The 22,546-nt window shown below is 41.6% G+C and overlaps 1 protein-coding gene across 1 annotated transcript; it reads right to left on the reverse strand.

Moving 5' to 3' along the window:
* Positions 1-272: 272 nt before the first annotated feature.
* LOC311085864 (transmembrane protease serine 9-like) lies at positions 273-13,716 on the reverse strand (the record flags this gene model as incomplete). The annotated part of the gene is made up of 10 exons (XM_084118481.1): positions 273-1,253; positions 1,347-1,604; positions 1,744-1,882; positions 1,973-2,123; positions 2,208-2,280; positions 4,818-4,979; positions 12,793-13,056; positions 13,208-13,343; positions 13,434-13,584; positions 13,659-13,716. The coding sequence occupies 10 exons, from the start codon at positions 13,714-13,716 to the stop codon at positions 1,104-1,106; spliced, it is 1,542 nt and encodes a 513-aa protein (XP_083974607.1). The 3' UTR covers positions 273-1,103.
* Between the last annotated feature and the right edge of the window lie 8,830 nt (positions 13,717-22,546).

Consider the following 22,546-nt stretch of genomic DNA (forward strand, 5'->3'; position numbering starts at 1 on the left):
AATGAATGTATTATTTCTCTAAAGTAACCCATATTATACACACAAGCAGCTCATACAAAGGTTTTTCTGCATGCCCATAGTTTGTCATTGTGAAAATACAGACTCAGTCATTAGCAAAACAATTTATTTGGTCAGTATTGTATGTTTAATCATAATTTGCAAAATACAGAAAACATGAAACTCTTAATAGTCCATCATTGAGTCGATTCACATTACAGTAAGTTTTGAGGAACAACGATAAAAGTTTGTAAAATGTAAGATATGAAGATTATAATGGTATAAACCAAAAATTTCCACTTTATTTTTGTTTTGTGCTTGTGCTCTTCGGTTGCAGAAATAACACACACACACACACACACAAAAAAAAAAATCTTGTAAAGCTTTGAGATGAATCCTAATTTGAAGATAAAAATATAAACTTGTTCTATATGTATATTGTTAACCAGCTCTTTTATTTATTTAGGAAATATCTTTCTGGAAATGGTCTGTTCTGGCATTGATTCCCCAAAATTCACCTTTCATATAGACACAAATGGAGTTGTGTATAGTTTATAATCCCATGATGGTTTGTCTAATTTAAAATAAATCATGTCAGATATTTTGAGTTCTTCTGTGAATGTGTTTTTTTTTTTTTCTTCTTTTTTTTTTAAAACATTGTTTAGAAGACTATGGAAGTTAATTTCGGAAACGATCTGTTAACCACATAAAAGCACAAGTTAGTAACACTATTCAGCTTTACCACAGAGTGATGTTGCATTTGTGTCAAGATGGACCCCAACTCCTTTCTGCACGTCTCGACTCGACTCAGAATATGTTAGATTAAGAAAACATATGTGCATGGAAAAAAAATACAGGGTTTGTGGGTTTTGTGTGCATTATGGCCTACATAGTTGAGCAGAGATCTGTTTAAACCTAAGGAAATGCAACAAATTATGATAACTTTCCTGTAGAGTAAGTAATGTGGCAGCAAATGCACGTTCTGAAGCAACCTGCCTAATGCACCAACATTAGGTCATTTTTGTGACCATCTAAGAAACAGCAAAATGAGACTGAATGACCTCTGACACCACCCTGCACAACAATAAAATTCAGTTTCAAAGATATCAGGCACCTCCACTGATCACCTTCTTGATCCAGACTGTGTATTTTGAAATTTGAGTGTAAATATTGGGAACATTTGGGCTGTCACAGCGATCCAAAGAGACGATGCCCACCGCTTTCCCACTGCACACTAGCGGTCCACCCAAATCGCCCTGCAATAATATGTTTGATATTGATTACAATCACATCGTTGAGTTCAGAAGAATAGACCTACAAATTATGAACTTTCACCAAAATAGAGGTACCTGGCAAGCGCCACTTTTAGTCTTGGTGCCCCCAGTGCACAGGACGTTGTCTGGGAGTTGTTTTTGCAGTTTTTTCCACAACATCTGGCAGGTTGTGAAGTTGATAGGCGACACGTCTGTGACCAGCAGATCGTCCACCACATTATGCTGTTCGGTTTTACCCCATCCAGCAACCTGGCACTTGGATTTAGGCTTCAGTGGTTTGTCCTTGCTCTGGATTTTGATGGTTTTCACACCTTTTTTCAGCTTTTTGGACAGCTAGAATTCCACACAAGAAATGTGAGGTCTTCATGATGACAATTAATTGTGTGTGTATTAAAAGTATTTAATTTATAGTTAAAATATAAATGTATCCATTATTATTATTATTAATGTTTTTATTTATGAAATATTGTACCTTCAGAAGCATGATGTCATTGCCAGTTTTCACGTTTTTGAAAGATGGGTGCTTATGTTTATGTTGCACTGTATATCTTTTCAGATTCGCCCCTTGTGGACTGATGTTGTGGGTGCCCAGGACCACAGTCATGTTGCCACTTTAACATGAACACAATTGCAGATTAGCGAACAGTTTTGTTGAACACCAAACATATCCCAGTTTAACAGTAGACTAACTATCATCTTACCTTTCATCGCAGTGTGCGGCCGTGAGCACGTAGCTCGGGTCGATCAGGAATCCTCCACATTTGTGTTTTTCATCAATCTGAACTGATGCCATGTAAAGCATTGAGCTCTTCTTGACTTTTTTGCCATTGATGATATCAGCTCCAAATGTACCTAAACCAATCAAGATGCAAGTTTGAGTTAACCAAAAGCAGTTCAGTTATTATTGTATTATCAGTAAAGTATGATTTTACTAACCAGTCAGTGTCAAGCTTGTCAAAGCCACTGAGAGCAACAGGCTGTACGCTCTAGTCATCTTGATAAGACGCTGCTGATGAGATCACCAGTTTCCAGACCACCATTTATATAGGTCTCCACCACATGACACGACACGCGCACGACACATCCTGACAGACAGAGATGATGCAAAATGCTGAATTTGCCACCTATTGCATAGTGTGCCACAAAATAAGTTTAACTTTCCTTGAATACAAGATCTTCTCCTGCATATTTTGGTAAAACTATGGGGAAAACTCAATTTATGGGTTCATGTGATCTTCTGGTTTGATTTAAACCTGTTTTCTTTTTTAAACCCCAAGTCATGGCTTATTGTGAATGTGTAGTAGATAAATGGATAATATCCAGTGAATTTGCCAGATTTTACACAGCAGAGAACATGCGATTTCATATGGCATTTTGAATAGGGTACAGACTAGTGTCCCACTACTTTATTCAATGCATTAGATGTACACATCCTATGTTTTTTGTTTTTTTTTGTGTGCAAATATTAGATAGGTATAAAATATTAGCTATTTTTAAACACATTGAATGTCTGATTTATGGTAACTTTGGCCTGTTCAAACTTGAGGTGTATTCAGTCTTCCAACCCTATTTATATCTTTTTAGAAAAAAAATCACACAAATTAGAGTTTTAAACTGTATTAATATTCCCAAATATTAGTATTGTCAAAAATGTCGACAATCAACCTTTTCTGAATGATACTGATATCAGGATATTTGCATCCCTTTATGATGAAGTAGGCGATGCCCCCCTACATTGAATTGCACAGCAATGGATCTCCTGAAGAATATATGCAAAGATGGGCTTAAAAGAGAAGAGCAATAGAATTCCTAATCTAAAAACCTACAATATGGCAAATTATGTTCTGTCTGTATTTCTTCCATGCTTCCTTGTAGTTGTGGATGTCAACAGTTGATACACTCAAGGCCAGAAGTTCATTAACTACTTTATGAACCCTAACGCCTATACTTTACTCTACTCTTCGCCAAGAACAGTCATCTCTTTACTGGAATCAAATACAACACAGGAAGTCAAACACACATTTACTCATTGTAATGTCATTTGACTTCCAGTGGAACCAACGATCAGACATTCTGAATAGTTTTTTTTCCCTTTAATGGTGAACATGGCTCATAAAAGGCAGGACATTAAAATTCATTATTTACAGAAAATCTTCCCCTTCAGTGAGCTGTTGACTAGATAACCACTGCAACCAGATCAGTGAGTCAGTGGGCCCTATTTTAACGATCTATGTGCATGGTCTAAAGTGTGCGGTGCAAGTGCACTTAGGGCGTGCCCAAATCCACTTTTGCTAAAGATGGGAAAAATGGTTGACATGCCCAGCACATGGCCTAAAAGGGTTGTCCCTATTCTCTTAATGAGTAATAGGTGTGTTTTGGGCGTAACATGAAATGAATCAACCAGAGTCTCATCTCGCATTACCTTTAAAAGCCAGTTGTGCTCACGACATGGTGGATTCACTATTTACATGGTGGAATTTAAGGCGCATATCACTAATGTGCTCTTTAAATAAAAAAATTCTGCTACTTCAGTTGCCTCAAAATAGCAAAGTGCTAACAATGCGCCCGAACACACCTCGTTTTCAGACCTGCACGCATGGGTGAATAGATGGACGCAAATGCATTTGTTATTTAAACAACATGATGCAGGACTTAAAAATGAAAACTGCGTCGTGCTGAAACTATACACTTAAAGAAAAGTCCCTTTAATGGCACTGGTGCGATGTGTAAAGGTCAAGGATTACTAATGAAAGAACCTATCTGTGATGTGCAGTGTGAATCATAGCTGTGGTGAGCAGAATCGCAGTTTAGCGCCTCATTGTGCTTGTGGTATGTGCAAAATGTGCATGTATATATATAATTTTTTCCCCAGTTTAAAGGGATAATTCACCCAAACTATGATTGAACCCCAACCCCATTAACATTGTTCATTGTGTGGAAAAAAGTGAGCGAGTAAATGATGACATTTTTTGGATGAACTTTCCCTTTAATACAATAAATAACAAATTTTAGGTTGATTTCCCTGAAAAGTACAAACACTCTGGCTTTGTTAGTCAAACCATTGCTCAATTGCTTTGAAAATCCTGACCAGCCTGACATAGCAACAGTTAAACCAATGGTGTGAGTTTGGGGCAGGGCTGATTGGCCAATGGCAGATGTGGAAACAGTTTTATTTTTAAATAATTTCCTCAGTTTTCTCAATGACAATTTAATGCTAGTAGTAGACTTATAATAGGTGTGAGCTGACATGTAATTTTTTTAGGTGCTTCCAGTAAGAATAGACCTTTCCTAATCTATGGTGATGAGTCTCATTACTTTTGCACAGTCATCAGGTTTTCTATTTAAGATGTCTTTGCAAACTAGAGTGTTTCTCACAGGGTGTCTGACCACATCAGCCCCCCACAGGAAACCTGCTGAGAAGGGTCGAGACCATCTTTCCACTGAAAAGTGTCACATCTGATCAACATGTGACCATAAAGCCTCCAAAAATCCACACATACAATCAAGAGAGTGTGTTGTTAGAAAATAAAATATTTATTAATCAAGATTTTGCTTCACACCTCCAACAATACATTTTATCCAAGGCAGAAATTTGGAAATCTTGGTATAGACATTGGGCACTGTAGGTGAGTCACAGCTATTTAGCTGATTGAATGAAACAACACCAACTGCAACTTTGTCGCACACCAAAGGTCCTCCAGAATCACCCTGAGAAGTGGAGAAAGTTACAGCATGTGAATAAAATTGAACTGCAACACTATTTATGATGTCTCCAGAATATACTTTGTACCTGACAAAATCCTCCTCCACGACCACCTGCGCAGACCATCCTTGATGTACTGATGTACGTTTTCCCCCAGTCCTTCTGACATGCTTTTTTATCAATGATTTTGACATCAACCTCCAAAAGTTTAGCACTTGCTACACCATTGGTGGTTGTTTTCCCCCATCCTGCAACACTGCATTGGGCCTTGGCCTTGATTTCCTTATCTTTCTTTGGTATGGAGATCCAGTTGACTTTTTTGCTCTTGTTGACCTTTATACGCAGCTGCATCAAGTAATTCAAACATTAATGCTGATCATTTTCAAAATGAATATAAATGACAAATTTAACCAAATTATTTAAAAAAAAGGATAATGGGAATATTAGGTGCTAGTACTTTGTGCTACATATACCAATAAGCCAAAACAGTATGACCACCTGCCTAATATGCTATTAGTCTTCCACGAGCTGCCAAAACAGCACCAAACCGCCAAGGCATGGACTCTACAAGAGTCCTGAAAGGGGTGTTCTGTGGTCTCTGGCACTAAGAAGTTAGTAGCAGATAGTCCTGGGATCGCATAGAGCCCTTTGAAGCTGCATTGAAACTGCAATTTGGACCTTCAAACCGTTGTAACCCATTGAAGTCCACTACATGGAGAAAAATCCTGGAATGTACTTTGTCGTCCTCGTGCATTGATGAGCCTTGGGCGCCCATTCTTGAACCACTGTTGGTAAATTCTCACCACTGTTGACCGGGAGCAACAAAATGGCTCACATCTTTATTCCTGCCCATTTCTCCTGCATCCAACACGTTGATTACGAGAAATGACTGTTCACTTAATCAACCAAGACCTTGACATGTGACCTTGCTGGCAGATCAACATTGTTTGCTTCACCTGTGAGTGGTGATACTGTTTTGGCTCATCAGTGTATGTTATTTTTTATTTATTTTTTATTATATTAAAAAAATATATGATTCAAAGTAAATGATTCATAGTAATTAATTATTATTCATTTTGCAGCCTATGTATAATTGCATGAGGCTGCAGTTTTACACCAGTTATCCGATTATATCTCTAAGGCTTTTCTTATTTTTATTTTGTAATTTGAAAAAACTAACACACATACACTGTAAAATCAATGTTGTTTACAATCCCAATACAAACCATAACCATATGTGTATGTGGTTTGTCCTGTAAATTAGTTTTGAATTAGTTTTGAAATTAGTTTTGAAACCAAATAAAATTTGTGTGCAATGTGAACAAAGCCTAAAGGGTTAAAGACATTCAGTATAGTTTTCTCTTCCTCAGAATTTTGTATAGGATTTTTGTAGGATAAAATAGTTTTCTTGCAGTTTGCCCTGAAAAATCAGTCATTTACCTGAAGTAGCATGATGTCATTTAGCAGACCGTTAGACTCATACCCAGGGTAGATGTGGTAGAACTTGACGTCCATGCTGGTACCATGATGGTAATCATGAGCTCCAACCACGACTGTCAGATTCTCTCCTCTGTCAAGACAAGGAAGAAAACATGCGTTTTACTTGTAAATGAGGACTGCTCAAAATTGAGTTTTGCATTTTAGGCTTGACTTGCAGTATAACAATATGAATTTAGAACCATATTGTAATAGCATACTTTGTTATGATGCTTCCATTGCAAAGGCACACATTTTTAAGTTTGGTAACTTTGGTTTAGGTTTAAGTATAAACCTAATCCCATTTTAGATTCAAACTATAATTGGCAGACTCCCTTTAAGTCATGTACCCACTAGGTTGGGTACTATCATAGTATGTTAGTATCTTGGTATCACTATATATATAGTAAGTAGTCACACCAAGTGAAGACCCTTTTGCAGCGGTCTGGGACTCTTTGTCTCACAACGAAATTCTAACTGAACAAAAAAACTTACTGTGTAAAGCAGTGTGCAGCCGTCATAACAAACTGTTCAGACACAAGGAAGCCACCACATTTGTGTTTGTTATTTCTTTGAATGGAGACCATGTAGGGTCTTGAATGAGGTCTGGCCTCTGTGCCGTTCACTATACCTACATCCACAGATGCTGAGAGAGAAATTAGTTTAGGTTGGTTAGATTAGAAATAGATTTGACTAAATGTTCCTTCAGATTGACATAATGCAATGGAAATCTCTCTTTTTCTATCAGACTTACCTTGAAGGCTCAGATATGGTAGCAGGGTGACTAGCAAAAGCGCAGAGACGATCATGATGCTGTTCAGGGAAGGTTTATCTGGAGTGCTGAAGTTCTCTTCAGTGTTGATGATGGTATTTCATGTAAAGTGGTCTGCATGGTGGTCCCCTTATAGTGCTCGTACTTCCTCTTTTACACCTTCATGTGGTTCTCACTTTGCAATGAAGTGGAAAAGATAGGTGTTATGTTTGCGTTCTTGATGGGAGTTGACTAATTTGCCCCATGTATGATGTAATCAATTCCTAATATTTTGTGTAAATTCTGTTAAATGTGAGATATCGGGTGTGAGCTGGAAACTAACTCACCATCTGTGGTTAGATCTCTAAGACTTGCCAAACTTTTGCAGGAAGATATTACAACTCAAATCCTGGATTCTTTTCACTGTTTTTATTTTATATTTTATTTTGACCTGTCTGAAAAAAAAAAAATATTCATAAAATAAAATAAAATAAAACATTATTTCATTTATTATTATTATTATTATTATTATGTTTTAGTGGAAGCAGAAAAGTTCATGATACCATTCCTGTGTTGAAATACATTTTTTTTTCCTGTAATTTTTAGCAACAGTTTTGGTGTTTCAGTTTTTCCCCATTCAATGAGATACAAGTCTACAGGCATGACTGGAAAGTGAGGGTGTGGTTGTGACAATGAGAACACTTTGACTATAACTGATGCTTGCCATGTGATATTTTAATGGGTTTATAGAAAACTTAAAGAAAAACAAATTCTTGCTTTTTTAGTTTCAATGAAGTCACTTAATATTTTCAATTTCTCTGCGGATCCATGGAAGATATGCTGAAATCTTGGTATAAACTTCAGGATGTTGAGGTGAATTACAGCGATCAGGGTCACCGAAAGATGTGACACCAACTGCAGTGTTTCCACAAACCAAAGGACCTCCTGAATCCCCCTGTTAAGAAACACAGATCAACACGTCAGTGAAACCAGTTCGTACATTACCATAAGTCTGTGAATAATTTTTAGAACATACAAGGCAGGATCCACCATGACCATGGGCGCACATCATCTTTGAGCCTGAGAAGAACTTTCCCCATTTATAGCTACATTTTGTGTTATTCATTAAATACACATTTGCCTCCATTAAACGATCACTCAGTTGGCCATTAGTCTTCAGTCTTCCCCAGCCGGCAACACTACAGAGAGTATCTGTTCCCACGTCTTCTCCTTTCTTTGGTAATGATATCAGTCTAACTTTGTGGTTTAGTTTGACTTTTTTCTCTAGCTGTAATTAAAAAATACAACCATTTTTAATAAACAATCTTTTATAAGACTGAAGTTCGTTGGATTATACTGTTTTTCTACAGAAGCCCTGAAGGCTAAGAAGGCTAAGTTTATTTTTTTTATATATTTTTTTTTAGGTATTACAGGTCAGGATGTTACCTTCAAAAGCATGATGTCATTCTGCATAGGCCTGGATATATATTTTAGATGCGGAATGTAGGACTTCACTCCGATGTGTTCTGAATGATGTGTACCCAAGTCATGAGCACCAACCACAACCGTCAGAATCATTTGTCTGAAGGCATATTGGAAATGTGCATATGTCATACGATATATTGTATGGTTGCATTGCAGTAACAGTCAAAGGAGATTTTAACTCATAAAGACTTACTTTTCCCAGCAATGTGCAACAGTCAAGACAAACTGATCAGAAATGAGGAATCCACCACAGTTATGTTGCCCATTTGTCTGTAGAGAAACCATGTAGGGTCTGGAGTGGGGTTTGGCTTCATTGCCGTTCACTATACCCACATTCACATGAGCTGAGAAAGAGAGAGCGAGAGAGAGAGAGAGAGAGAGAGGGAGTGCTGTCAGTCAACTTAATCAGCACATATATACAAATCAAACATTCTTTATGCAAAACATCATGATAACATGCTGTTATATAGTCAATCTCACCAGTGAAGGTCAGGTGTGGCAGCAGAGAGGCCAGCAGGAGCAGAGAGATGATGATGATGGTCATGATGAAGAAGACGATCACTGAGCTCTCACTGGCTAAACACGGTATAAATATATAAATGGTGGGTGGAGTCACTAAGGGTGACCGTTACTCCACCTCCTTTTAAAAATAAATAATGTAGTGTGAGCAAGACAATGATGAGAAAGTATTGTTCTTGTAAATCCTTGCAGTCTCATATTGAAGCCAAAGATGGTTTGGGCGAGAATAATTAATCATGTAAGCATGCATTTGGGTACTTGAATATTTTGGTATGGAGACGAAACTGGCAGTATAGGGGTCTGTGCAGAGGACTTGTCTGATTCTTGTGGTCTTTGCCAGGGGCGGCTTACGATAACCAGAGACCCCTGGGCTACAGAATTACTGGCAAGAGGACAGAGCTTGCCATCGCCACACAAAATCTTAATGATGGTTATGGGAGGAATGTGTCACAACACAGTGCATCACAGTCTTCTGTGTATGGGGCTGCGTACCTGTAGAATAATCAAAGTGCCTATGATGACCCCTGTCCACCATCGAAAGTGTCTGCAATGGGCATGTCAGAACTGGACCTTGGAGCAGTAGAAGAAGGTTGACAGGACCAACAATTCCCATTTTCTACAGTTCGCAACCTACAGGACTTGAAGGATCTGCTGCTAACGTCTTCGTGCCAGGGACCACAGGCACGACCCTTCAGGGGACCCTTCAGGGGTCTTGTCCATGCCTCGGCGGGTCAACGCTGTTTTGACAGCACACTGTGGACGAGCAGCATATTAGGCAGGTGGTCATGTTTTGGATTATTGGTGTATATCATCTAGTATGACAAGGCTTAAGCTAGTCCCAGACTAAAATGTATGTTTGAGCTGTTTTAAAGGGGTCATATAATGGTACATGCACTTTAACAAGTTGATTGTACTGAAATGTGTGTTGGCAGTGCCTGTACACAACCATCATAAAACGATAAAAATCCATCCAGTGTTTTTTTTTAATCTTCTTATATGTTTCCTCCTGTCTCAAATCAAGCTGTTCGATATTGTGACGTCACAAAATCGACGCCCCTCCCACGATGGCTGACCGGCGCGTTCATTGTTGATAGCTGGAGTGCTGAGTAGAATGGCGTCTAACGATTGTGGTGTTCTGTTCTTGGGTGTAATAACGAACACAGCAGTCATATTGATGATGTTTCTAAATCCGTACAGCTGAAGACGCAGTGGCTGAGTTTGTTTTCGAAGGGAATATTCCCCACGATCAACGTCAATGCTGTCATGTTTGCGTGAATCATTTCACCAGACTGCTTTACAAACGAGGGTCAGTATAAAATTCTCATTTGCTAAGAAGCTGCTCCTGAAAAAAGGATCAGTACCAACTATTCGTGTTCCTGCTGAACCTCCAGAAGAACAAGTGAGTGTAACATTTTATTGACATTTATATTAATCTTTATATTAATCTTTGCAAATAGCTTGCACGCTTCACAATGAATGTGGCTATTTTTACACTCAGGGTACATTATGGCATGTTTTCTATGTACGACGTTATCAATATAATTCATAATCCCACGTTTATAATGAACGACGCGTTATTGTCAGAGAATGTCCTTAGATGGGCTCTGGTTATTGTGTTATTGTGTTACAAACGGTGTACGCACAGAACAGAGGGGTGGGGTGAGCAAAGCTCATTATCATTTAAAGACACATGCACTGAAACGGTGTGCTGAAAACAGAGCTGTTTTTGACCAGGTAAAATGAGTGTTTTCTTACAATACTAATGAGAATTTTTAATTAAAGTATATTACAAACTTTTAATTTAGACCCTAAAGAATCATATTAGCTTGTACAAAAATGACATTATATGACCCCTTTAACTAAAAGCAACTTGCACTGACTTATCTTAAAATATATCAGTGCCATTGTTTTGTCTCAAGATGCACACCAGTAGTGTTTTATTCTTTCTAAAGCACCTTTATAAAAGTCACTTAAATGCTCTAATTAAACTAAGGCCTAATCCTGGCTTAATCTAAGCCCCATCTTTGAAACCAGGCATTACCTAGTTATAAGCACATCACATGTCTTATTTATGTTGTGATTTTTGGCCTGTCCCACTTTTGAGGTCTTGGCCATCTGGACTGTAATAAATTTGGCTAAATTTGCGACCATTACTTGCAACCCTATAAATATATCTTCCTAGAAAATTAAAATCAAACAAATGTGTTTTAAACTGTATTTAGATTTCCAAATTTTAGTATCGTCAAAGAAGTTGAACAGATAATAATGTTATCAATTAACCTTTCTGAATGCTAAACTCCTCCTTTCACTGTCCTTTTGTTTAAAAGAAAAACGACTTCATTAATTTAAGAGTTCTAAGATATTTTGTAACCTATTGAAGGAAAATAACATTTCAAAAGTGTATTTCAGACCAAAGATTTCAGTCACAGGTTTACTATGCTGTCCATCCCTGTTTTTTTTATATCTGTGAATGAATGTATTATTTCTCTAAAGTAACCCATATTATACACACAAGCAGCTCATACAAAGGTTTTTCTGCATGCCCATAGTTTGTCATTGTGAAAATACAGACTCAGTCATTAGCAAAACAATTTATTTGGTCAGTATTGTATGTTTAATCATAATTTGTACAACATACAAACGTGTTCTATATATATATATATATATATATATATATATTGTTATCCAGCTCTTTTATTTATTTAGGAAATATCTTCCTTGAAATGGTCTGTTCTGGCATTGATTCACCAAAATTCACCTTTCATATAGACACACATGGAGTTGTGTATAGTTTATAATCCCATGTTGCTTTGTCTAATGTAAAATAAATAATGTCAAATATTAGTTCTTCTGTGTGAATGTGTTTTTTTTTTTTAACATTGTTTAGAAGACTATGGAAGTTAATCTCGGAAACGATCTGTTAACCACATAAAAGCACAAGTTAGTAACGCTATTCAGCTTTACCACAGAGTGATGCTGCATTTGTGTCAAGATGGACCCCAACTCCTTTCTGCACGTCTCGACTCATTTTGAGTTTTCTGTGGTCACATACGTTTTATTACCAGAACATGTTAGATTAAGAAAACATATGTGTGGGGAAAAAAATACAGGGTTTGAGGGTTTTGTGTGCATTATGGCCTACATAGTTGAGCAGAGATCTGTTTAAACCTAAGGAAATACAACACATGTTTTCCTGTAGAGTAAGTAATGTGGCAGCAAATGCACGTTCTGAAGCAACCTGCCTAATGCACCAACACCATTTTCACCATCTAAGAAACAGCAAAATGAGACTGAATGACCTCTGACACCACCCTGCACAACAATAAAATTCAGTTTCAAAGTTATCAGGCACCTCCCTTGATCACCTCCTTGATCCAGTCTTTGTATTTTGAAATTTGAGTGTAAACATTGGGAACATTTGGGCTGTCACAGCGATCCATAGAGACGATGCCCACCGCTTTCCCATTGCACACTAGCGGTCCACCTGAATCATCCTGCAATAATATGTTTGATATTGATTACAATCACATCGTTGAGTTCAGAAGAATAGACCTACAAATTATGAACTTTCACCAAAATAGAGGTACCTGGCAAGCGCCACTTTTAGTCTTGGTGCCCCCAGTGCACAGGACATTGTTTGGGAGTTTTTTTTGCAGTTTTTCCCACAACATCTGGCAGGTTGTGAAGTTGATAGGCGACACGTATGTGACCAGCAGATCGTTCACATCATCATGCTGTTCGGTTTTACCCCATCCAGCAACCTTGCACTTGGATTTACGATTTAGTGGTTTGTCCTTGGTCTGGATTTTGATGGTTTTCACACCTTGGCTGGTTTTCAGCTTTTTGGACAGCTAGGATTTCCACACAAGAAATGTGAGGTCTTCATGATGACCATTAATTGTATGTGTATTACAATTATTTAATTTATAGTTAAAGTATAAATGTATCCATTATTATTATTATTATTATTAATAATAATGTTCTTATTATGAAATATTGTACCTTCAGAAGCATGATGTCATTGCCAGTTTTCTCATTTTTGAAAGATTTCTTATGTTTATGTTGCACTGTATATCTTCTCAGATTCGCCACTTGTGCACTAATGTTGTGGGTGCCCAGGACCACAGTCATGTTGCCACTTTAACATGAACACAATTGCAGATTAGTGAACAGTTCTGTTGAACCCCAAACATATCCCAGTTTAACAGTAGACTAACTATCATATTACCTTTCATCACAGTGTGCGGCCGTGAGCACGTAGCTCGGGTCGATCAGGAATCCTCCACATCTGTGTTGTCCTTCAATCTGAACTGATGCCATGTAAAGCATGGAGCTATTCTTGACTTTTTTGCCATTGATGATATCAGCTCCAAATGTACCTAAACCAATCAAGATGCAAGTTTGAGTTATCATAGTTATCATTGTATTATAAGTATAGCATGATTTTACTAACCAGTCAGTGTCAAGCTTGTCAAAGCCACCGAGAGCAACAGGCTGTACGCTCTAGTCATCTTGATAAGACGCTGCTGATGAGATCACCAGTTTCCAGACCACCATAGGTCTCCACCACATGACACGACACGCGCACGACACATCCTGACAGACAGAGATGATGCAAAATGCTGAATTTGCCACCTATTGCATAGTGTGCCACAAATAAGTTTAGCTTTCCTTGAATACAAGATCTTTTCCAGCATATTTTGGTAAAACTATGGGGAAAACTCAATTTATGGGTTCATGTGATCTTCTGGTTTGATTTAAACCTGTTTTCTTTTTTAAACCCCAAGTAATGGTTTATTGTGAATGTGTAGTAGATAAATGAATAGTATGCAGTGAATTTGCCAGATTTTACACAGCAGAGAACATGCGATTGCATATGGCATTTTGAATAGGGTACAGACTAGTGTCCCACTACTTTATTCAATGCATTAGATGTACACATCCTATGTTTTTTTTTTTTTTTTTGTGCAAATATTAGATAAGTTCGATTTATTTAATCTAGTATACAATATTAGCTAGTTTTAAACACACTGAATGTCTGATTTACATTTACTTGCATTTTTTTGCCCAGCCATATTTATTTGAACCCGAATACACGGACGAAGAACTAAGCAGCATCTTACGTCAGCACGTCACTGCGGAATCGTGAACGCGGATTGACAACAGACCCGGAAGAGAATACAATGCTGAATAAAGTCATAGTTTTTGTTATTTTTGGACCAAAATGTATTTTCAAAGCTTCAAAAAATTCTAACTAACCAACTGATGTCACATGGACTACTTTGATGATGTCTGTATTACCTTTCTGGACATGGACAGTATACCATACATACTTTTTCAATGGAGGGACAGAAAGCTCTCGGACTAAATCTAAAATATCTTAAACTGTGTTCCGAAGATGAACGGAGGTCTTACGCGCTTGGAACGACATGAGGGTGAGTCATTAATGACATCATTTTAATTTTTGGGTGAACTAACCCTTTAATGAGTAATGGGTGTGTTTTGGGTGTAACATGAAATCAACCAACCAGAGTTTCATCTCGCATTACCTTTAAAAGCCAGTTGTGCTCAAGACATGGTGGATTCGCTATTTACATGGTGGAATTTAAGGCGCATATCACTAATGTGCTCTTTAAATAAAAATAAATAAAAAATTCTGCTATTTCGATTGCCTCAAAATAGCAACGTGCCAACTTTGCGCCCGAATACAACTCGTTCTCTTTCATAGGTTCACTCAACGCTGCGGATAGCGCAGTGGGATATTCTCTGAATGTGCCGATTGTTTGAAGCCCTATAGAATCACGCCAATTCATTGGCTGATGGCGCCCGCGCAATCTGGCTCCGCCCTGTTGCTCTTACGTCGCATCATTACATATTCGCGCGCGCCATCTGCTCCTCAGATTTCTCTGCCTTCAGAACGAAGCGGTCACGTTGCCCTTCGCTCGTGATTTTTCTGAGCTCAAAATGACTTCTGGATTATTCTCGGAGCTTCTGCGACTGTTCAAGCGGAACTCTGTTTCTCCTTACGGTGAAGTTGCCATAGAATACCGACGCTGTACTCCGCCATGTGCTCGTTACATCGCTAACGACGACCCACACAGTAAGTGTGTTAAATGTTTGGGCTTTTCACATGTGCGCGAGGCAGTCATAGGATCGTCTAAATGCAAATTCTGTGAAAATTTGTTGCTCAAAACCCTCAAATCGCGGCTCGCGGTTTTTGAGAGGGAATCATTCGTCTCCCCCGTCACGCTCCCGAGGCCTCTCGAGGATCCGCGACTTGGGGTTCGGATGTAGAGCTTGAGGATGTGGAGTTCAAGCAGACGAGCCCCGCTCTTTCTCTCCCTCCCTCCCCTCGGCACACGCGAGGCATGCCAGTAGAATTTTCACACGATTATTTGCGCCCCAGCCCGGGAGCACGCAACGCGGTTTCTTTCGGGCTGGAGGATGTACTTTTTACCGAGGCTTCCGACTCCGAGGATTTCAGGCCTACTCTCGCCGACTAGGTTATCCCGCCGAGCGGCCAGGAAGCGCGGCCTACTGCGGCCTACGCGGAGCTCGTTGACGTACTTTCGCGCGCTACTGAGAAGCTCGCTATTGATTGGCCCGACGAGCCCCGCGAATCTCAGTCGTCGAAACTCGACGAGAGACTCCTCAGTGGCCCTAATTCTAGGCCTCAACGGAGAAAGCTGCCATTTTTCAGTGATCTGCATCACGAGATTTCCAGATCCTGGAAGCAGCCTTTCTCTGCGTGCCTCACTAATGCGGCAGCTGCTGATTTCACCAACCTAGTAGGTTCTGTGGAACAGGGCTATTCCGCCATTCCGGCGATTGAGGAGACTTTAGCCGACCATCTTACTCCGTCGTCTGCGCCGTCCTGGAAGTCGCGCCCCCTCCTCCCCTCTAAAGCATGTAGGACTACTTCCTCTCTCATTGGGAAACCCTACATGGCGGCTGGGCAGGCAGGCATGACCCTGCACACTATGGCCATTCTTCAGGCCTACCAAGCGGACGTCCTGAAGGAAATGGACGAGGGCGACGGCGTGACCCCTGAAGCAGTCAAGGAGCTTCGTAAGGCTACGGATTTAGCCTTAAGAGCCACCAAATATACCGCACGCACTATAGGTCGCTCTATGGCTGGTTCCGTTGCGGTGGAGCGCCACTTGTGGCTTAATCTCACGGAGATCCATGACAAGGAGAAGGTTTTCCTCCTGGACGCCCCCATTTCTCAAACAGGGTTGTTTGGTGAGGCGGTCAACACGGTGGTTGAGAAATTCCGCTCCTCCAAATCCCAATCGGCCGCGTTCAGACAGTTCATGCCCAGGAGGGCTAGGGAACCTTCTGCTCCCTCCCCTGTTCGACCCAGAGAATGTCCCTCTTATAGACCGGAGTTCTCTTCCAGGAGGAGCGAACCGGTGCATCCCCCACCTTCCACGGTTTGGGGAGCCCGCGGTCGCCCGTTTCCCCGTCAACGGCCTCACAAGCGCCTCCAGATGAAGCGGTCCGACAAACCGACCGCTCCGGCGGCCCAGAGCCGTTCCTGACCCTCCGGTCGGGAAAAGGAGAGCTCCTCTGCTTCCTCAAGGTTGGGACAGACCGCACAAGCGTTTCTGCCCACCTCCCAGCTCTCCTTTCCTTGCCCTGTCACCTTCGGCACTCAGAGTGTCTCGAAGTGCAGGCCATTTTTCACCATCTCTACTCAGCCCGGCGCGGGAGGAAGGAGACGCTTTTTGCTTTCTCCCCTCACCCCCGACACTCTCTATAACTGCCGGTCGCATCCTCTGAGGCACTTTTCGCTTTCCTCCGGAGCAGGCGGACCTGGTCACCATGACCCCAGCATCGATGCCTCCCATCACGTGCCAGGGCTCCCATCACGTGCAAGGGCTCTCCTGCACAGTCAACTTCTCTACCTCACGAACGTCAACACGGCACCCTCACTCAGGTATGTCGTCTGCATTACAACATCACTCTTCCTCTTTCACATTTCTTTCAAGAATGGGAGCGCTTACCAGGGGTATCGTCTTGGGTTCTTCGCACAGTTCGGTTCGGCTACACTCTTCAGTTTTGCCGCAATCCCCCTTGTTTCAACGGGGTCTTTCCTACCGTAGTAGACAGCGCCACTCAGGCTTCTGTACTTCAGCAGGAAATTTCATCCCTCCTTCTCAAAGGAGCAATAGAAGAGGTTCCTTCAGGGGAAACCGAACGGGGCTTTTACAGCCGTTATTTCCTGGTCCCGAAGAAGGGCAGCGGTTTGCGTCCCATACTGGACCTCCGCCGACTGAACTTCGCCCTTTACAAAGGGAAATTCAAGATGTTGACGCTGAAAGCTATCATATCTCAGATTCGGCCAGGGGATTGGTTAGTGACAGTAGACCTAAAGGATGCTTACTTTCACATCCAGGTTGTACGGCGACACAGGCAGTTCCTCAGGTTCGCCTTTGGAGAAAGAGCGTTCCAGTACAGGGTCCTTCCCTTCGGCCTCGCTCTGGCCCCGAGGACATTCACGAAGTGTATGGATGCAGCTCTGGCCCCTTTGCGGCTCCAGGGCATCCATATTCTAAATTACCTGGACGATTGGCTCATTTTAGCCCAGTCCAGGGAGCTAGTGACCCACCACAGAGACATCGTCCTGAGTCATATCCAGTCTCTCGGTTTGAGGTTGAATTCGGAGAATAGTGTTCTTGCTCCGGCTCAAAGCACCGTTTTCTTGGGGGTGAACATGGATTCCGTTCTCATGCAGGCCCGCTTGGCTCCTGCACGGATTTCCAGTCTGACGTCATGCTTGGCCCGTTTTTCGCTAGGCCATCATGTGTCTGTGGGCACTTGCCGCAGGATGCTGGGCCTAATGGCCGCGGCCTCCTCCGTGCTACCACTGGGCCTGCTCCACATGAGACCCTTCATGTGGTGGATGAAGCTCTCAGGGGTTCGGCCCTCCGGGCCAACCCTTCGCCTACTGAAGGTATCGCGCAGTTGCTTTCGAGCCCTGTCAGTTTGGCGGGACCCTCTTTTTCTTCGGAAAGGGGTCAGCATGGGTGCGGTATTTCGTCGCCAGATGATTACGACGGATGCCTCTCTCACCGGCTGGGGAGCAGTTTTCGAGGGCAGACCAGCGTGTGGGGTCTGGACTGGCGAGACTCTCTCTCGCACATAAACTGCCTGGAGTTAAGAGCCGTTTTTCTGGCTCTGCATCATTTTCTCCCTCTTCTGGAGGGACACCATGTAATTGTCAGAACAGACAACATGGCAGTGGTGTCTCATGTGAACCGGCAGGGGGGTTCTCGGTCGCGCACCCTGGACAGGCATGCGCGTCACCTTCTCCTGTGGTCTCAGAGCAGATTCCTATCTCTGAGAGCAGTTCATGTCCCAGGGGTTCTGAACCTCGCAGCAGATTTTCTGTCGAGGCAGAAACTCAGATCGGGAGAATGGATGTTGAACCGCCAGACAGTGGCCCTGATCTGGGAGGTTTCGGAGAAGCGGAAGTGGACCTCTTTGCATCTCAAGAGTTGTCCCAATGCCCGCTTTGGTTCTCCCTGAGTCCCCTGGCTCCATTAGGGATAGATGCGTTCGCTCACCCTTGGCCAACGCGGAAACTCTATGCCTTCCCACCCATCAAACTGATCCAGGCGGTCTTGGCCAGAGTGAGAGAGAGCGGAGTCCGCCTCCTCCTGGTAGCTCCGTTCTGGCCGTCTCTGGAAGATCCCGGTCAGGGAGGACCTGCTGTCCCAGCTGCAGGGCAGGATATGGCATCCTCGCCCAGACATGTGGAAGCTGTATGTTTGGCCGATCAGAGGCCATTAGCATTAAGTTCTGATCTCCCAACTGACGTTCAGGAGACCATTGCGAGTGCTAGAGCCCCTTCTACAAGGAGGCTATATTCTTCCAAATGGAAGGTTTTTGAGACATGGTGCTTAGCACATGATAGGAGTCCAGTTAACTGCCCTGTTGGTTCAGTACTGGAATTCCTGCAGGAGAAGTTTGCTTCTGGAGCAGCTGCTAACTCTCTCAGAGTTTATGTCGCAGCTATTGCAGCACATAGGGAATCGGACGAGATTCCCCTGGGAAAACTAAGGTTAGTTTCGGCCTTCATGCGTGGGGTTAAGCGCCTGAAACCGGCTCGCTCCCCTAGAGTTCCCTCATGGGACCTTTCTGTTGTTCTAGAGCAGGGGTGGGCAAACTTTTTGGCTCAAGGGCCACACTGTGTTTTAAAATTTGACAGAGGGCCGGCCCAGTAGCAGATTATGAAACACGATCTCATGAAAGTGCGTATCTATACCACAAATTTTATTTCTCGTGCCATTTATACGCCAAAAATGTTTGAGGTTAATTTTTAATTAGTCATATGTTAGATAATTATAGCCTATACTTTTTAAATATTGTTTATCCTTATTATTATTTAATGGGCCTAACAGTAAATTAGAAAGTGTACACTTAGAAGAGTAAAAATGACAGAAGGTTACGTTAATTCAACTTTATTAAAACTGCATATGGCAATTAATTTTCACTTCAAAAAGTCATACATTTGTGGGGAAAAAAACGAAATAAACGAATATACAAATTTATTTTAAGAATAATAAAATAAAACATAAAAAGCAAAGGCAGATCAGAACATTTAATGAAAAAAAAAAAACGGGTTCTGTACATGGCAGACAGGGGAGCGCAGCCGAAAACCGGGCGATAAAGGTCGGTAAACGGAATCAGTCAGGATACATCCACAAATCCAGAGGAGCAAAGCAACTAAATAGCAGACAAATCAAAGGAAAAACTAAACAGGCGTCCAAGCGGTTACCAAACATTTTTTTTCTCTGTGAGTTTCCAAAAAAGGAAAAAACATTAACGTGCAACAAGTCTATGCGCTTAAGTCGCTGTCTGTTTGGTTTCCATGGTGACGCGTCATTGCTTGTTACGTGACACACCGCAGCCACAACAGCACTGAATGAATGATGATCTGCTTTTATGTCATATTTTCCTTTTTTACATTTGTTAGCTATGGCATGCAATATCTGATACTCCGATTGTCAAATATATGCAACGAAATATATATATTACGCAAAGTATTGCAAGAAAAAGGCTAAATGATTGCGATCTTAAGACAATTTTTTAAATACTCGACGGGCCGGATTAAACAGCCTAACGGGCCGTATGTGGCCCGCGGGCCGTAGTTTGCCCACCCCTGTTCTAGAGGGTTTGACGAAGGCCCCCTTTGAGCCCTTGGAGTCAGCTCCGGAGCGGATTCTGACTCTCAAGGTTTCTCTTTTGTTGGCTTTGTCCTCATTAAAGCGGGTAGGAGACTTACAAGCTCTTTCCGTTAGCGAGTCTTGCTTGGACTTTGCTCCTGGCTTGGTCAAGGTTTCCTTGAGGCCGAGACCAGGGTATGTCCCCAAAGTTCTTTCCACAACTTTCCGCTCGCAGGTGGTTAACCTTAACGCTTTCCACCCTCCTCCATTTTCTTCTGAGGAAGATAGGAAGCTTAACTTGCTCTGCCCAGTTCGTTCTCTTAAGATATATGTAGACCACTCAGGCGGTTGGAGGAAATCTAACCAGCTTCTGGTTTTCTTCGGTGCTGGCCGCCGTGGGCTTGCTGCATCAAAGCAGAGGATTTCTCACTGGGTCACAGAAGCTATCTCGTTGGCTTACGAGGTGCGTGGCTTGCCTTCACCTCTTAGCATTAGAGCACATTCCACCAGAAGTGTGGCATCTTCTCAAGCTCATTTTAGAGGAGCACTTTTGGAGGACATTTGTGTTGCGGCAGGCTGGTCCTCTCCGCACACTTTTGTAAGGTTCTATAATTTGGATCTTGACATGACCCCGGGTTCCCAGGTTCTTTCTGTTTGAACTCATCTTGGTCGTTGTCTCATTATGTACCAGTCATAGAAAGCACTCTAGCTTGGCGAGTTTGGTAGTCCGTTCCCACTGCGCTATCCGCAGCGTTGAGTGAACCTATGAAAGAGAACGTCTCTGGTTACTTACGTAACCTATGTTCTCTGAATAGGGAACGAGACGCTGCGTTAGCTGCCAAGCTCCTTGCGCTGCTGACAGTTTTTCTTTTCGGCTGAGAAATCTGAGGAGCAGATGGCGCGCGCGAATATGTAATGATGCGACGTAAGAGCGTCGGGGCGGAGCCAGATTGCGCGGGCGCCATCAGCCAATGAATTGGCATGATTCTATAGGGCTTCAGACAATCGGCACATTCAGAGAATATCCCACTGTGCTATCCGCAGCGTCTCGTTCCCTATTCAGAGAACATAGGTTACGTAAGTAACCAGAGACGTTTTCAGACCTGCATGCCCATTAGCGAATAGATGGGCGCAAATGCATTTGCTATTTAAACAACGTGATGCAGGACGCGAAAATGAAAACTGCGTCGTGTTGAAACTATACACTTAAAAAAAAGTCAATTTAATGGCACTGGTGCAATGTGTAAAGGTAAAGGATTACTAATAAAATAACCTACCTGTGATGTGCAGTGTGAATCACAGCTGTGGCGAGCAGAATCGCAGTTTAGCGCCTCATTGTGCTTGTGGTATGTGCAAAATGTGTCACTGCCTTTTTACTACTCAAAGTACAAGGTCAGGCATCCCTTCACAGCAAACCACAGTTCTGCATTTCTTGGATGTTTGTTCTGTTATATATATATATAAAATCAAATGTAAATAGTTATGTTAAAACATTTTTTCCCAGTTTAAAGGGATAATTCACCCAAACTATGATTGAACCCCAACCCCATTAACATTGTTCATTGTGTTGAAAAAAGTGAGCGAGTAAATGATGACATTTTTGGGTGAACTTTCCTTTTTATACAATAAATAAAAAAAATTAGGTTGATTTCCCTGAAAAGTACAAACACTGTGGCTTTGTTAGTCAAAACATTGCTCAATTGCTTTGAAAATCCTGACCAGCCTGACATAGTAACAGTTCAACCAATGGCGTGAGTTTGGGGCAGGGCTGTTTGGTCAATGGCAGATGAGGAGAATGTTCTGAGAAACATGTGTGGAAACAGTTTTATTTTTAAATAATTTCCATTCAGTTTTTTCAATGACAATTTAATGCTAGTAGTAGACTCATAATAGGTTTGAGCTGACATGTCATTTTTTTAGGTGCTTCCAGTAAGAATAGACCTTTTCTAATATGGTGATGAGTCTCATTACTTTTGCACAGTCATCAGGTTTTCTATTTAAGATGTCTTTGCAAACTAGAGTGTTTCTCACAGGGTGTCTGACCACATCAGCCCCCCACAGGAAACCTGCTGAGAAGGGTTGAGACCATCTTTCCACTGAAAAGTGTCACATCTGATCAACATGTCAAATCATAAAACCTCCAAAAATCCACACATACAATCAAGAGAGT

The sequence above is a fragment of the Abramis brama genome (genome assembly GCF_963993115.1).
Source record: "Abramis brama genome assembly, chromosome: 6".
In the NCBI taxonomy this organism is placed as follows: Eukaryota; Metazoa; Chordata; class Actinopteri; order Cypriniformes; family Leuciscidae; genus Abramis; species Abramis brama.